Source organism: Phodopus roborovskii, unplaced genomic scaffold (assembly GCF_943737965.1).
Source record: "Phodopus roborovskii unplaced genomic scaffold, PHOROB, whole genome shotgun sequence".
NCBI classification, from domain to species: domain Eukaryota; kingdom Metazoa; phylum Chordata; class Mammalia; order Rodentia; family Cricetidae; genus Phodopus; species Phodopus roborovskii.
In genome coordinates, this window is record NW_026126611.1 from 11,475,394 (window position 1) to 11,490,874 (window position 15,481).

Sequence of the window (15,481 nt, forward strand, 5' to 3'; positions counted from 1 at the left end):
GGTGGTTTGTCAGTTGCCCGATGTGGGTGCTGGGAATCCAACCCGAGTCCTCAGAGAATAAGTGCTCTTAACTGCCTAGCCTTCTCTCCAGCCCTAGAAGAGACCTTTAAAGGGTCATTTTTCTTTGCAAGTATGGCAACGGATATGTTGCTCAGGCTCCAGTGGATAGACCCACACCCTTGCACACTTGGGCAGTACTAATCGTGCAACAGGAATGCCGTTTGTTGAGCGGAAGGAGCCGGCTTATATACTGACTCACGGCACAGTGGAAAACAATCCAGGGTCAAGAATATATGCTTTCAGGCTTAGTTCCTCCCCAGCAGATGTGTGTTAGCAAAACGGGAAGAGTACTAGTAACAACTCTGGGAAAAGATGTTCCAGCCAACAGCTTCAGGCTTGCTCACGGTGCCTCCAGGGTCCATGCAGGGCCCTGTAGAGTAAACAGAGGAGAGGAGGAAGGGGAGGAGAATGACTTATCTATGAAATGAAGCTGGGAGAAGGATGTGTTAGTGGTAAGCAGGGGGATGGTGGATAGATGTAATCAAAATATATACACGGAATTTTCAAAGAGTTAAAAATTATATACTTAGAAGCCCCAAGCCACCATTAATCCTCCGGCTACTGTACCCATCTCTTATCCTGTGGTCACCTTAGGCTAAACATGTGTTGCCACCTGTTTCACCTTGTCAGGTAGATAGAGTATAGATTAAAGTAGGGCAATGGTGGCACACGCCTTTAATCCCAGCACTGGAGAAGCAGAGGCAGGCAGATTTCAGTGAGTTCGAGTCCAACCTGGTCTACAGAGTGAGTTCCGGGACAGTCAGCACTATCCCACAGAGAAACCCTGTCTCCAACAACAACAAAAGATACAGATTATACTAATTCCAGTGACAATAGGCAGGAGGTAACAGATTCCCACGTGTGTGTAGTGCTAGGAGACATTTCCAGGGTCCCAGGAGAGGAGGTTGGGACAGAGCAATGCTCTCGGGAGACCAGCCTGAGCCGTGCTGTGTAGTCCAGCCTGACCTTCATCTTCCTGCCCCTTCTCCTGAAATGCTGGAGTCAGAGCATGGCCCATCAGAATTGAGAAAAGGGTTCTAATTTTCCTCTGGTTAATAGTTGGCGTTTTTAGCTATGTTGCTATTGCTGTGAAGAGACACCATGACCAAGGCAACTCAATGGAAGAGCTCATTTGTGCTTACAGTCTCACAGTGTGACTCCATGACCGTCAAGGTGGGTCGCATGGCAGCAGACAGGTAGACACGCATGGGACCGTAGCTGACACACAATCACACGTCAGAGAGCTAACTGGGAATGGCATGGAGTTTTTGAAACCCCGAAGTCCACCCTCTCAGTGGCATACCTGCCTGCACCAAGGCCAGACTTCCTCATCCTTCCCAACAGCCCTACCATTGAGGGACCAAGTATTCAAATAGATGAGCCTATACAGGGCCATTCTTTCTTTTTAAGATTGATTAACCCTGCAGGCCAGAAGAGGGCACCAGATCTCTTTACAGATGGTCGTGAACCATCATGTGTTTGCTGGGAATTAAACTCAGGACTTCTGGAAGACCAATTAGTGTTCTTAACCACTGAGAGCCATCTCTCCAGCCCTCTTTTTTTTTTTTTTTTTTTTAAGGTTTATTTACTCTATCTGCATTTCTGCCTGCACACCAGAAGAGGGCACCAGATCTCACTACAGATAGTTGTGAGCCATCAAGTGGCTGCTGGGAATTGAACTCAGGACCTCTTCTAGGAAGAGCCATTCTTATTCAAAACACCACAGTTGGTATGTCAAGGGACATCCAGAAACTACATAAAACTGTGTTTTCATGGGATCTGTGGATAGAACTTGGCTCACCCGAATCACAAGGCAAGTGCCTTTACCATTTGTGGTGGTTTGAATAGGTACAGCCTCCACAGGTCCTGGAGTCTGGATGCTTGGGCCATAGGGAGTGGTACTATTATGAGGTGTGGCCGCTGGAAGTGTGTCACGGTGTGAACTCGGGTTTTGAGGTCTCATATGCTCAAGCTAGGTCCTGTTGCCTGTGAACCATGAGTAGAAGTCTCCCTTCCCCAGAACCATGTCTGCCTACATGCCACCATGATGATCAAGGACTAACTAACCCTCCTAGACTGTAAGCCATCCTCCATTAAATGTCTTTCTTTATACTGCCATGGTCATGGTGTCTCTTCACAGCAATAAAACCTTAACTAAGACACTGTTTGAGCCATTTTGCCGACTCTTAGTTTTCAAAATAATTGTTTTTTTTTAAAAAATGAAGTCTCATTCTTAGCTAGTCTGGAACTTTAGCAATCCTCTCGCCTTGCCTTCTGAGTGTTGGGATTACAGGGATTACATCACAACACCTGCCTCTACTGGTTTTCTTCAACAAAACCCCTCCCCATCATGGCTTCCTCTGTGTCAAAGCAGTGCAGTGACCTGATGTCTTCATGGGTGACTGGGTTCGGGTCCCAGCTTGTCCCTCATTGTCTTGTCAGTATTTTATTCTAACACAGTGCATGGGACCCAGGCCCCTTAGCACTCAATAAAAACCGCTCAATCAGTCTGCAAAGATGGCTCACGGGTTAAGAGCACTGGCTGTTCTTCCAGAGGCCTTAAGTTCAGTTCCCAGCCATCTATAATGAGATTTGGCCACCTCTTCTGGTATCCAACCATACATGCATGTACTCATAATAAAGATAGATTTGTCTATAAAAGTGAATAGAGTTGGGCGGTGGTGGTACACATCTTTAATCCCAGCACTTGGAAGGCAGAGGGAGGTGGATATCTAAGTTCAAGACCAGCCTGGCCAACAGAGGGAGTTCCAGGACAGCCAGGGCTACACAGGAAAACCTTGTCTCAGAAACAAAACACACAAAACCCAGTGAATCTAAGTGAAGCAAATATTTTATTTAAATCAGTTGTCAAATCACAATTTATTCAAATGAACATAATGCAACATTGTTCTTAAAAGGGGCACAGGTATAACACAGACACACTCCAGTATCTATCAAAATACCATTTTATAAAGAACGGGACTCACTTTGTTCTGCGTACGAATTCGATCCAGCATATAAGAGTACAATCAAAAAGTACAACAGATTTCCTTCTGCATAAGATGGAAAAGGTATCACCACGGCCTTAGGCACAATCATCTGTCCATGTCATTAAGAGAAGGGGCTTAATCTGCCACTAAGGAGACTACTTTCCAAACCTGAACTGGACTAGAAAGAAACACGTCACAGTAACATCGGGACATTCTGGATGTTTCCAAATGGTGTTTTATTTCTGAGCTCCCTGTGTGTAGGAAAACGACCACTTTCAGAGGACGACTAAACCCATAAACCTAAGCCTCAATGAAGTTTAAAATGACTTGTACCTCCCTCTCAGGAATGTTACATCCTTGTCTGCCACAGGTTAATATAGTTGAGGCTTGGAGCTTCTCAAGGCTTCAAACTGGCTGCACATCCACCATATGTTGCGTGATACAAAAGGCATGTGCTTAAACGTTAGGAAAAATATACAATAAGTACATGAGGAGGACTACAGAAACATACATATAAATACATAGAGGATGCTCCAGTTTGAGAAGTAGAACTAGGTATTGCCGACATCCGTTCCAGGTGGAATGTAGGACCTTCAATCAGAAATATACGGTATCAAGGGGGAGGGGGGGATCAAAAGCAGTCTTGAAATAAGGAAACGTTAGCTGGCTCTAGCTCCCGGTGCAGCCTCAGGATTGTCGGGGTGCTCTCCAAGGTTGAAGTCAGTGGATGCCCCACTCTCTGAATCTCAAGGGCTCGGCAATCTTGGTCTCAAGGTCCCAACAGCAGCGTTTTGTTCTGTGGCTTGTCTTCACATTCTGGCCTTGCAGATATACAATGAGTAACTGTAGGAGTAAGAAAGGAGAGAGAAATAAAGACCTCTTCTCCTGCCTCAATTTGTTGACAGAGCCACTGCACAAGAGCGATGGGGGTGTTTGGGGACACTGGAATTGAAATCCATTAAAAGGAAAAAAGGGGCCCGCTGGTGGCACACACCTTTAATCCCAGCACTGGAGGGGGGGGGGCAGGTGGATGTCAGTGAGTTCGGGGACAGCCTGGTCTATAAAGTGAATTCCAGGACAGTCTCCAGAGCTACACAGAGAAATCCTTTCTCAGAAGAAAAAGAGCTCGGCTAGATGGTGTTTGCTACACCATTGTGGAGACCTGAGTTTAACCCTCAGAAGGTGTCCTCTGATCCACTCCTTCTACCACACAAGCACAAACCATGGCATAGGCACCCTACCCCACCCACATTATGCAGGCACGAACACGTGCGACCATCCAACATTTCTAAGGGCTAGGAAGATGGTTCAGTGGATCCTCCATACTGTTAAGACACACACATGGGCTGGAGAGAAGGCTCAATGGTTAAGAGCACTGGCTGCTCTTCCAGAGGTCCTGAGTTCAATTCCCAGCAACCACATGATAGCCCACAACCATCTTAATGACATCTGGTGCTCTCTTCTGGCCTGCAGGCATACATTCAGACAGAACACTGTATACATAATAAATCTTTAAAAAAAAAAAAAAAAAAAATCACACACACACACACACACACACACACACACACACACACACACACACGGGCACATAGGAGTGGGGATGTCCTTATAGGCTGAGGAATGCTGACCTAGAACAAGCCCTGGATTCCAACCTCAACACGGCACATAGAAATGCATCTTATGGGCCAGGCATGGTGGTGCATGCCTTTAATCCCAGCACTCGGGGGCCGAGGCAGGCGGATCTCAGTGTGTTCAAGACTAGCATGGTCTACAAGAGCTAGTTACAGAGAAATCCTCTCTGCGGGGGAGGGTGGCACCTTACCAGATATGGTAGCTCATGCCTGTAGTCTACTGATAGGAGACTGAAGGCAGGAGGATTGCTGGGAGTTCAAGCCCAGCCTGGGCTACACAATCTCTAAAAACACAAATAGGAAAGCTGGACATGGTTGTGTACACCTTTTGATCCCAGCACTCAGGAGGCAGAGGCAAGAGGATCTCTGTGAGTTCAAGGCCAGCCTGGTCTACACAAAGCGAATTCCAGGACAGGCTTCAAAGCTACAGAGAAACCCTGTCTCGAAAAAGCAAAGCAAAAACCAAACAAGAAACAAAAAAGACAAGTTCAGGTATGATGAGACACTCAGCACGGAAGAATTGGAAGATCAGGAATCCAAGGTCATCTGTTTCATCCCTAGCTACATAGCAAGTTCAAGGCCACCCTGGGCTAAAACAAAAGTCAGCATGGTCCACATTGTGTCCCACTACTGCAAGGCTGATCAGCAGGTTCAGGTGCACTGCAAGCTAAAAAAAAAAAAAACGGCTTGTCAATGCTGCCGGGGGTGGGGGTCCCTGCTTTTCCCAGTAGCCATAAACTAGTTTTGAAAAGAGGATTTTGACTTATGTGTCTTTGTATGGGTACGAATATGGTCACGGGGGTATGGCGAGGGCAGAAGGTTGAATTCCACTAGGGTTGGAGTTGCAGGTGGCTGTGAGCTGCCTGACACAGGTGTTGGGAATCGACCCCTTTTCCTCTACGAGGGCAGCACACATTCTTACATTTTTGCTTGGGAGCCCAGCCTTTAATGACCAAGTCATCCCTCCAGTCCCGGCAGTACACATTCGTAACCACTGAGGCACCTCTCCCGGCCCTAGGCTAAAATGTCAAAAGTTCTGGCTGATCTAGGTATGGTAGCAAACACCTTTAATCCCCAGCATGGGAAGGAGGAGGGCAGAGGCCGCCAGCCTGGTTAATTAACATGGTGAGTTCCAGGACATCGAGGACTACATGGTGAGACCCTGTCTCAATAAATGAATAAATAAATAAAAATAAAGGGAAGCCATTATTTTCATGACATCAGTAAGACTTAGTGGGATTCTGACGAGGGGGGGAAAAAAAGGGAAAGTAGGCTGGAGAGATGGCTCAGTGGTTAAGAGCACTGTCTGCTCTTCCAGAGGACCCAGGTTCAACTGCCAGCCCCATATGGAAGTTCACAACTGTGTAACTCCAGCTCTAGAAGATCCGACACCCTCTCATAAGCAAAACACCAATGCACATTAAAAAAAAAAAAGAAGAAGAAAAAGAAAAATCTACCCTTGCTCCTACTCCAGTTGATAATTATTCTCTAAAATCAATTATTGCCACGTAATTGATAGATGTTTACCTACCCAATATCTTAGGATTCTGCCAAGTCTCCCTCCGGCTCCTGTAGGTCCTCTTCTGTCTGGGGCTTGGTCTCGGTGTGTGTTTTTCCTTCCTGAACCCCTACTTCCCGGGCATCTCCCTCCTCCGTTAGCTTTGGTCCGTTGGCGTCTGGAGACTCTTTGGTTAGGTTTCCCGAGGCATCCGCCTCTGCCTGGGCTGAGCTTTGGTGTTGGGGGCCATCAGCAGCATGCCCCTTTGGATCTTTGGATTCAGGTGGCAGCTTCTCTACGCCTTCTCCTAATTTGGCACAATCATCACTTGGCACAGGTTTTGCTCCGTTTCCATCTCCCTCTGCCCCAAGCGGGACAATCACCCGCTCACACTGCTGGTCAACTGCAAACGTGCTGACCTTTTCTGAAGGCTCGCTCATGCCTTTGGAAATGTCTGTAAGGGCAAGTCCCTCTTGGGCTGCAGCAGCAGCAGCTTCCTCTTGAGCGGAGGCTTGATGGCGGCTCTCTTCTCTGTCCAGCATCTGCTGAGCTCCCTGGCTGTCAGCCTGCATCACCGGAACCTGGGTCTGTGAATCAGGAGGGCAAGCCGTGGGGGCTGTTTCCGTACGAGTGAACTGGTCCACGGCTGTCTGGATGATGTTCTGGACAAGCTTGGTGCTCTCGCTCTGGAGCTCCAAGGCCACAGCTTCTCCCTCCCTTGCTGCGCTCTCCTTGCCATCAGGGCCATCAGTCTGCTCGTCATCTTCGTCATCTGATCTCTGTTTCTGGGATGCGCCTATCTCTCCTTGCGGGTCGGAATGTAGGGTGCTTTCGGGAGCGGGAGATGCTATTACTGGGACTGACTCTGCTTGAGACTCAGGCCCCAAGGGCCAGTGGTCACCCTTTTCGGAGGACTTCTCTGATGGCATTAAGTGTGCACCCACACGCTCATCCGCTTCTGCAATCTTGACCTCTTCTGCAACCTCCCTCACAGGTATGGCCATTGGGGTTACCGGTGGGTCGGAGCTTTGAACTTGAACCTCTATGCAACCTGCCTTGTCTTGGTCTGGGAGAGAAGGGTGTCCTTCAAGGCTGCTCACTTCCTTTTCCCCCTCTGAGTCGGACGTATCAGCGGTCTGGGTGGGCTGCGGGTGGGTTTCTTCATGCTCGGGGGTGGCCGCTGTCCCCTCAGGTTCTTGACTCACTTGCTCCAGCTTTATTTCCATTTTCTCCTTCTCAACATCGGCTCCCACCTCTGTCTCCTCCGGGCTGATGCTCTGCACTTCCTCCGTCTCCTCCTCTTCTTGACACTCGGGTGCTCCCATTGCGTCTGCAACCTTTTCTCGGCTGTCGGGTCCATCTGTGTGTCCTTCCACACATAGTCCGTCTTTGCCTCCTTCGCCATCAGAGTGGCCGGCCTCTGGGCCCACCTCGGTCTTTGCCAGGTCGGGCACTGCTTCCACAGCAAAGTCTTGTGTTGGTTCTAGAACATCTCTCCCTGGTGTTTCCCCGTGTTCTTCTTCCTGGGGCGGGAAACTGGGTGGCACCGAAGGTCCCTCCTCCTGAGCAGGAGCTGCTTCAGCCTCTGTGACCTGTGACTGCCCGTCAGCTGCAATGGCTTTACTGTCCTGGCTTTCAACGGCCTCGTCCTGCTGTGTCACATCTGGAGCGTCTGAATCTGCTAGGGGAGTACTTCCATTTGTCTCACTGTCTGTGAGGGTTTCGGATGAGTCGGGGGCTACACCTTGATCCATCAGCTGCTGGGGCTCTCCAGCCTGGCATGTGGTAACCCCATCCTTCAACTCTACACCTGCAGTGACATCGTCGTCGTCGGGAACGGCTTTGAGGCTGTCTGGAGTACTCTGTCCCATCTCAGAGCCCCGTGCAGAAGAATGCTTAGCTTCACCTCCCTGCACGGGCTCTTCCAGCACGACGACATCCCTCTCTCTCGCCTCGGCTAGCACCTCGGAATCCTCTTCGACCTCCTCCACTTTCTCCAATGCTTTCGGCCCCGATCTCTGCACAGTCTGGGTGGCAAGCGCCTGGGGCTCCTCTTTCACCTTTTCTGCAACTGCCTGGAGGACGGCTTGTGTCTGCCGCTCCTGCTCTTCTCTGTCCGGCACACCCTCTACCTCCTGGACCGGGGTGGCTTCCTCTGTGGTGTCTGGAGAATCAGTTAGTTGGGAAACCGCTGACACCATGTCCGTGGTCTCTTCTGCCCCTGAGGCTTCAGTGACTTCTTCAGCACGGAGAGCCTCTGTGGTTTCTGCAGCTGTCACAGCTTCAGAGGTGAACTCCGCCTCGCTGATAACCGCGTCGTCATGGGCATCTTTGCCCTCTGGTAATGTCTGGGTGACCGTGGGTGTTTCTTTTGCAATGATGTCTCTTTCGGTGACCTCCTCAGTGGAGGGTGTGGCTTCATCTGCGGCGTGTTCAAGAGGTTCCGTCACGGAAGCGGATATCCAAGAAGGAGACCGCTCTTCGGTACTGGTGACTGCCCTGCTCCCATCAATGACAGCCACACTGACGGTGTGGACCAGCGTCTTGCTAACCTCCTCAGACACGTACACGGACCCGTGTAGCTGGGGTCCTTCCTCAGTCTCCTCGGCTTGCTGCAGCTCCATCTTCTCCCTTTCCACCGCGTCGTACTCAGACAGAGGCACAACGGCGGGGACATCTGGGTCGTCTTCATTGACTTCTGCTGGCCCCACGTCTTCAACAGTGGCTTGTTCTTGCTTCCCGTCTGGCCTTTTCTTCCGCCGTCCAGGGATAAATTTCTTAATGGAAACCCAAGATTCCTCTTTGCTCGGCTCAATGTCTGAAGCCAATGGCTCTGTGCCGGAGTCTTCTGTCTTCTCTTCCAGCTTTGACTTGGATTTTTTTCTCGGGGTGACTAGCCTTTTAAAGGACTCCCAGGTGGAGACACCTTCCCCTTCAGAAGGGCTTCCAGCTGGCTCGGGTGAGGAGCCTCCTTGCGCTTGATCATGCTCCTCTGTGCTGGCAGGGACGGCTTCTGCTCCAGCTTCCTTGTCCTTGCTGGCCTCTTCCTCTCTGTGACCATCCCCTCCCACTGTTCTGGGCCCTTCTTCGTCATCTGAAGATGACGCCTTCCTCGCTCTTTTCTTGGATGAGCCCACGCAAATGAGCGCCTCCCACGACACAGAGGTGTCCACCTTGCGCTTTGGTTCTTCTGGCTTCTGCTCCTCTCCAACGGTTTTGCCTTCTTCTTGCATTTCTGACATGGTGCTCTCCGTGGAGGACAGAGTGGCACTCTTGACCTTGTCCACTTCGTCTTCCTTGTCACTCTCGGAAGGCCTTCGGACCCGTTTCTTGGGTGTTACCATCTTCTTGAAGGATGCCCAGGGAGTGATTCCTTCCCTTTTCTTCTCTCCGTCAGAAGTGGCGCCCTCCTCGGCTTCGCCTTCCTGGTGCACTTCCGACGACAGCCCTTTGTCCAGACAGGGCGTGTCCTCCAGCTCTTCCGGGGACGAGGCAGAGCTCTCGCCCTTGTGTTCATCAGTGCTCTCTGGGGACTCGGTTTGAACCTGCTGGAGTTCTCCTGGCTCCTCATCTCCTCCGCCCCCTCGTTTCCCCTTCTGCTTCTTCCCAGACAGCTTCTTCAAGCCCGAGCTACTGAAGAGTTTCTTCAGAGGGCTTCCCTGAGCCTTGATCCTCTCTTGGGAAGACAGCAGGTCCGCCTCAGTGACAATGCCCTCCGGGTGTTTGGGCAGCGCCTTCTCGTCGGGACTGAGATCGGTCAGCTGTGTATGGTCACCTGCAGAGTCACGCAATTCTTTGCTATTCAGCGGCTCCTCAGCAGGAGCAGCCTCCTGAGGAGGGGCCTCCTCGGCCAGTTTTTCAGGGGGCGATGATTCTCCTGTGTCTTTCACATCCCCTTCGGCCCCCTCCACGCCTTGCTCCTCCGGCATCCTCTCTACAGTGCTCACATGGACTTCCGCAACAACTTCTTGTTGGGCTTCCACTTTCTCATCAAACACTTCAGTTGCCAGCGGAGCACACTTCTCCTCGGATGCTCCCTGCAGCCCACCGACCTGGTCGTCCAGGGGCAGCTCCACCTTCTCATAGTCTGCGGACAACCTGGCCTGGTGTGTGTCTCCTGCGGGCTCCTGCTGCTCAGACGCTGGAGCTTGCCCAGAAGGACCTTCTGCCTTGTCATTTTCTCCCTCGCCGACTTTTTCTGCCTCTTGCTCCTTTCTCTTCTCCGAAGCCTCCAGCTCATCCTCCTTCGGCTTCTTGAAGCTGGTCTTTTTGCGCCAGCCGGACCAACCGTGCGTGAAGAATTTCTTGAAGGAAGATGTTGTCTCGCCGCTGGCTGGGCTGGTCGGAGATTCTGCGGATTTGGTGGGTTCTTTCTCTTGTTTCTCTTCTCCTTCGTCTTTGGCTTCTTCCTCGGCCAGCTGACCAGATTCCGCCTGAAGGGGAATTTCTTCTGTGCCGCTCTGTGCTTGCTGCGGGGTGTCCTCCGGCTTCTCTGTGGATTGCTTCAGCTCACTTTCTTTGGGTGCGGACTCTCCTGTCTCCATGCCGGGCTCCTGGTGGTCACCGGCCCCAACTGTGGCTTCTGCGCCTTCATCCTTTTGGACAGTGAGGAGCTGGACAGGATCAGATTTCTCATTTTTATCTTTTTTCACGGTGAATTTAAAGCCCACAAACTTAAATACCTTCTTAAAGCCAACATCGTTAGCCTGGGACTCTGCGGGCTGTGCCGTTTCTTCTACAACGTTCTCTGAAGCAGGGATCTCTTTGATTATTTCAGGTGTTTCCTCCTGCCCATCCTTTGTGATGTCTTCAACAACTGCAGAGTTGGCAGCCATTTCTTTAGTTCGGTCTTTTTCTCTCACATCTTCTGACTCTCTCTGTCCAACTGTTAATAAAGACAAAGGAGAAGACGGGGAAAAGTATTTAGTCCAAAACCCAAAATACTCCGATAAATACTAATGAAAAGATTATGTACGTGTTTGTTGATGTTTAATAGAAGGGCTGATGGGGGAGGTCCTTCTGCATGCTGTGAATATTATGTTTCTCTTATTGGCTGATGGATAAATGCTGATTGGCCAGGAGCAAGGCAGGACGTACAGGCGGGACTATCAGACTAAAACTGCTGGGAAGAGGAAAGGCAGGGAAGCAATCTCCAGGGGGAGCAGGAGCATTACTACGGGTAGGCCACATCCTCGTGGCAATATAGTTTAATAGAAATAGATTATAAAGAGAGAGCTAGCCAGTAAGAAGCCTAAGCCATCAGCCAAACAGTTTATAATTAATATAAGCCTCTATGTATTTATTTGGGTCCAAACTGCTGCGGGATCGGGCGGTCCAGAAATTTCTGTCTTCAATGGGCAATGAGTACTTGCCCATTAAACTTCAAGTTCAAAGGTTCTTCCCCTTCCCTTAGTTATCAAGGTATTAATTCGGTCCATAGGCTGGACACTAGCAAGTTTTGTAGGGGACCTAGGATCTATTCCAAGCACCCACATGGTAACTGGATCCAACTCCCTCTCCTGGCCTCTGTGGGCACTGAACACACATGGTACACGGGCAGGCACGCAAGCAAAACACTTATGGGAAGTAAAAATAAGCAAATCTTAAAAAGCAAACACCTGAATCCATGAGTAGCGGTACAAAATCAAAACCCAGTAAATGAGGATGAAGGAGCGTGATTTCTAAAGAGGGAGGGAGGCTGCAGAAATGGCTCAGTGGTTCAGACAACAGGTCACACCTGTAACTCCAGTTCCAGTGGGTCAGACACCCTCGCAAAACACCGGCGCACATAAAGTAAAAAGAAACTATTGAAAAAGAAAAGCAGGCTTGGCATGGTTACACATAACATTAATCCCAGCACTTGGGTAACAGAAGCAGCAGATACCTGTGATTTGAAGGCCAGCTTGGCCTAGAGAGTGAGCTCAAGGACAGCTAGGGGCTACACAGTGAGACCCTATCTACAAACAAAACACAGCCAAAAGACAATGTATGTGGGGGAGTGTTATGCGTGTACACGTCTGTGTATCTGCATGGGGGATGATATTGAGGTCTTCCTTAGTCCACCATTTTATTTATTTTTCACTTATTTGCTTTGTGTTGGAGGGTCCTGCCACAAAGTACATTGAAAGTCAGTGTGGGAGATGGTCCTTTATTCCTACCCTGTGAGTTCCAGTGGTTGAACTAGGTTCATCACTCATGGCACAAAGCGCCGTTGCTCGCTGAGTCATCGTATGGTCTCTCACTGAACCTGGAGGCCACCAAGTCCTGGGAACACTGCTTCCACTGCCTCGACCTTTTCTGTGGGGTCTGGGAAGTGAACTCAGATCCCCCACGCTTCTGTGGAGGGCACTCTAACCAGCCTCAAGACATACGTCTTACAGAGGGGGAAAATGTTGATAAACGTTTCAGTTTGATCCATGAAGTCATTCTCTTTAGTTAGTTTGTAGATACTCCTCACTCAGTCCAGGCTGGCCTTGAATGTACTGTGTAGCCAAGAATGTTCTTCAGCTTCTGTCCTCTGTCCTCTCTCCTCTTACCCCACCCCCAGGTGCTGGGCTTACACATATATATTATATATGTATATAATGTATGCGCGCATGCGCACGCGCACACACACACACGCATATATTGGCATTTAAAAAAATCATTGAATGTAAAAGCAAGGCCACATGATGTAATGAGGCTTGGGGGGGGGTGGGGATGGACAGCAGCAGTAACTGGGAGGATTAGCAACACAGCAATCACACCCACACACACACACCCCGCTTCTGAGTATCAGACAGATAATCAGGGGGAAAAGTCACTGAAAGGAGATTTTTTTTTGGGGGGGGGGGAGAAGACCGTCAAACTTTTTAATAAAGCAAAATGACCATCATATTAAACATCGAGACAAACATCCAAAGCGAAGTGAAAATTTAGACACAGTTACACTGCTCATGGATCCTTTTCCGCATTGAAGAGCCACCCTTGATTTGCTCCTGATAGGAATGAATGACAATCTGTGCACCCATACGTTTGGGATCAGTACAACGCAACTATACATGTGTGGACCCACAGGACTAGTCTGCACCCCACACAGTTTCCTGCACGACCGTGTTTGTTGCTGCACTACCGGGATAGCCAGGAAGTGGAAACAGCGAGGGAGTTAGCAAACTCGGATGTATGGAGATGCCGCAAGGAAGCCTGCTGTTGTATACTAACCTAAAACTTCAATCTAAAAAAAATATTATGTATGCCTTTTCATTAATTTTTTTAAAGCATTTCCCTTTGATTTATTCTGAGACAAGGTCGCACACATCAAGGAGATTACCTTGAACTACTGACTGAGGTTACAGAAGTTACAGAAGCCTGTTAATGCAGCACCAAGGATTGAACCCTGGGCAGGCAGGCAAGCTCTCTAGCCTAATGTTCAGAAATATTCCAATGCAGGAAAAGATGTGACTTTTTGTTTATTGAAGGTGACTGTGGACTCTGTACTGCCTGTGTGTGTGTGGGGAGGTTGATCCAAGCAATGACAAACTCTAAAAAATTACCAGTGAGCAGTAAAAGTATGAACTGAGCATCCTGCCACAAGCCCAAGACTAAAACCACCCGTTGCCCTCTCTGAGATTATGAAATGCAGGGATTTTTTTCAACAATATGGGAAAATGCAGGGTTCCACACCATTGCCTCCAAAATCCAAGTTTTAATTTGGAATACTTTTAGATGTTTTTGTTTGTTTTGAAGCAGAGTTTTCTCTATAGAGCCCTGACTATCCCGGAACTCACTCTGTAGACCAGGCTGGACTCAAACTCAGAGAGCTGCCTGCCTCTGCCTCTCAAATGCTGGGACTACAGGTGTGTGCCGCCACTGCCTGGCTAAGAACAAGTGTTTTTAATCTCTGAGGCATCTCTCCAGGCTCCAGCCTTTCCCTCTTTTTAATTCTACATTGGAATGTCTGGAGTTGAGAGAAAGGATACAGAAACAAACAATATGCCAGTCAACTAGCAGGATTAGACAGACTCCTGACAGCTCAATGGCTAAGCAATAGGAAACTGTTTTTATGGACTCCTAAATCTTGGGAAGTCTTGAAGCCTTAACTGGCCTACTAGTCTACAATGTCCGTGTAGGTAAAAACCCACACTGTTGTCAGAACAATCTTCTGACGCAACCCCAGCTCCTCCGCATGGCATCCATTTTCCCCCATTTGCCTATGACGTTGGACACTCACAGTTTTGTGGGTCTCGGCTTCCACTTGTCTCCTGCCTCGACCCCGACCTCAATCTGTACAGAACTTACAGGGAGGTTCTACTTCCAAAAATTTGGCCTCAACTGCATAGCCAAGCTATCAAACATCTGGTGGCCCAGGACCTTGTGCTTAGCCTTCGCAACTACAAGGCCCAAGACCGGTTAAATCAGGTTCCAACAGGATACAGACATGTCCTCGTGCACCCCTGTGGCGCACACGCGCATTTGCACAGCCTGCGTCCTGCCCCCACGTCATGCGCTTGAAACCTACGGGGATGCCTAGACTCGATTTCTTAGCCGCGCGCGGACACAATGCGATGCAGCAGCCCACGCAAGTGGACCCCATCCATCCATCTCCCTCCACGGTCCTGCTTGCTCGCTCCAGACTGACAATGGCCTTTCCCATCTGGGTTAGTTTTCTGTCTCTCCCTCTGCCAGCCAAGCTAGGTTACTGTGATAATCTGCTCTTGGGTAGCCTCGTGTACTGCCCCTGTGTGAAATCACGCTCGTCTCCAGGTTAGATTGAGGTGGGTTTCCGCATGATCAGCACATGGCCATGGATGCTTGGCTTGGGCCCGCTCTCCAAGGCTGAGTCCACTTTAATCCTGGCCCGCTGGGACCCTCAGGAAGACCGATAGAGTTGGAGTCACCTTTCCCAGTCGCTGCCACCCCGAGCTACTTACCCCCGGTCAGGGGGTGGGCACGCTACTTACAGCAGAAGTTACTCCACCAAGGCATGGTGGCGGGTGGCCGGGGACAGCGGCCCGAGTGGCCCGGCCAGCCGCTCCCGGCTGCCCCATCGCGGGACACCCACCGGCCGCGGGGCGGTCGGCGGCCACCCAGGTGGAGAGGGGCACCCTTGGGAACGGCTACCCACGTCACAGAGGCGGAGCACTGTCTGGCAGGTGACCAAAGCAAGCCCCACCCCCAACTCCAGAAGATTCTAGGATCACGTGTGAGGGGCTTTGCCCCTCTGCCCCAGTACAAGGTTAGGTGACCCCTTCTCTTTGACAGTCACTTCTGTACACCACCCACATACGATTAGCTAGTTCAACCTCCAAGCAATGCTCACAGGC

General features: G+C 50.0%; 1 protein-coding gene across 2 annotated transcripts in view; it reads right to left on the reverse strand.

The window, feature by feature from the left end:
- Window positions 1–2,889: 2,889 nt before the first annotated feature.
- Window positions 2,890–15,481, reverse strand: part of Akap12 (A-kinase anchoring protein 12) — a 71,767-nt gene continuing 59,175 nt past the window's right edge. For both annotated transcript variants that reach the window (XM_051206007.1, XM_051206008.1), the window contains 2 exons: window positions 6,213–11,064; window positions 2,890–3,893 (listed from right to left, as the gene is read on the reverse strand). In XM_051206007.1, coding sequence (XP_051061964.1) covers window positions 6,221–11,064 — 4,844 coding nt within the window. In that variant the 3' untranslated portion in view covers window positions 2,890–3,893; window positions 6,213–6,220. The remainder of the gene's footprint in view (window positions 3,894–6,212; window positions 11,065–15,481) is intronic.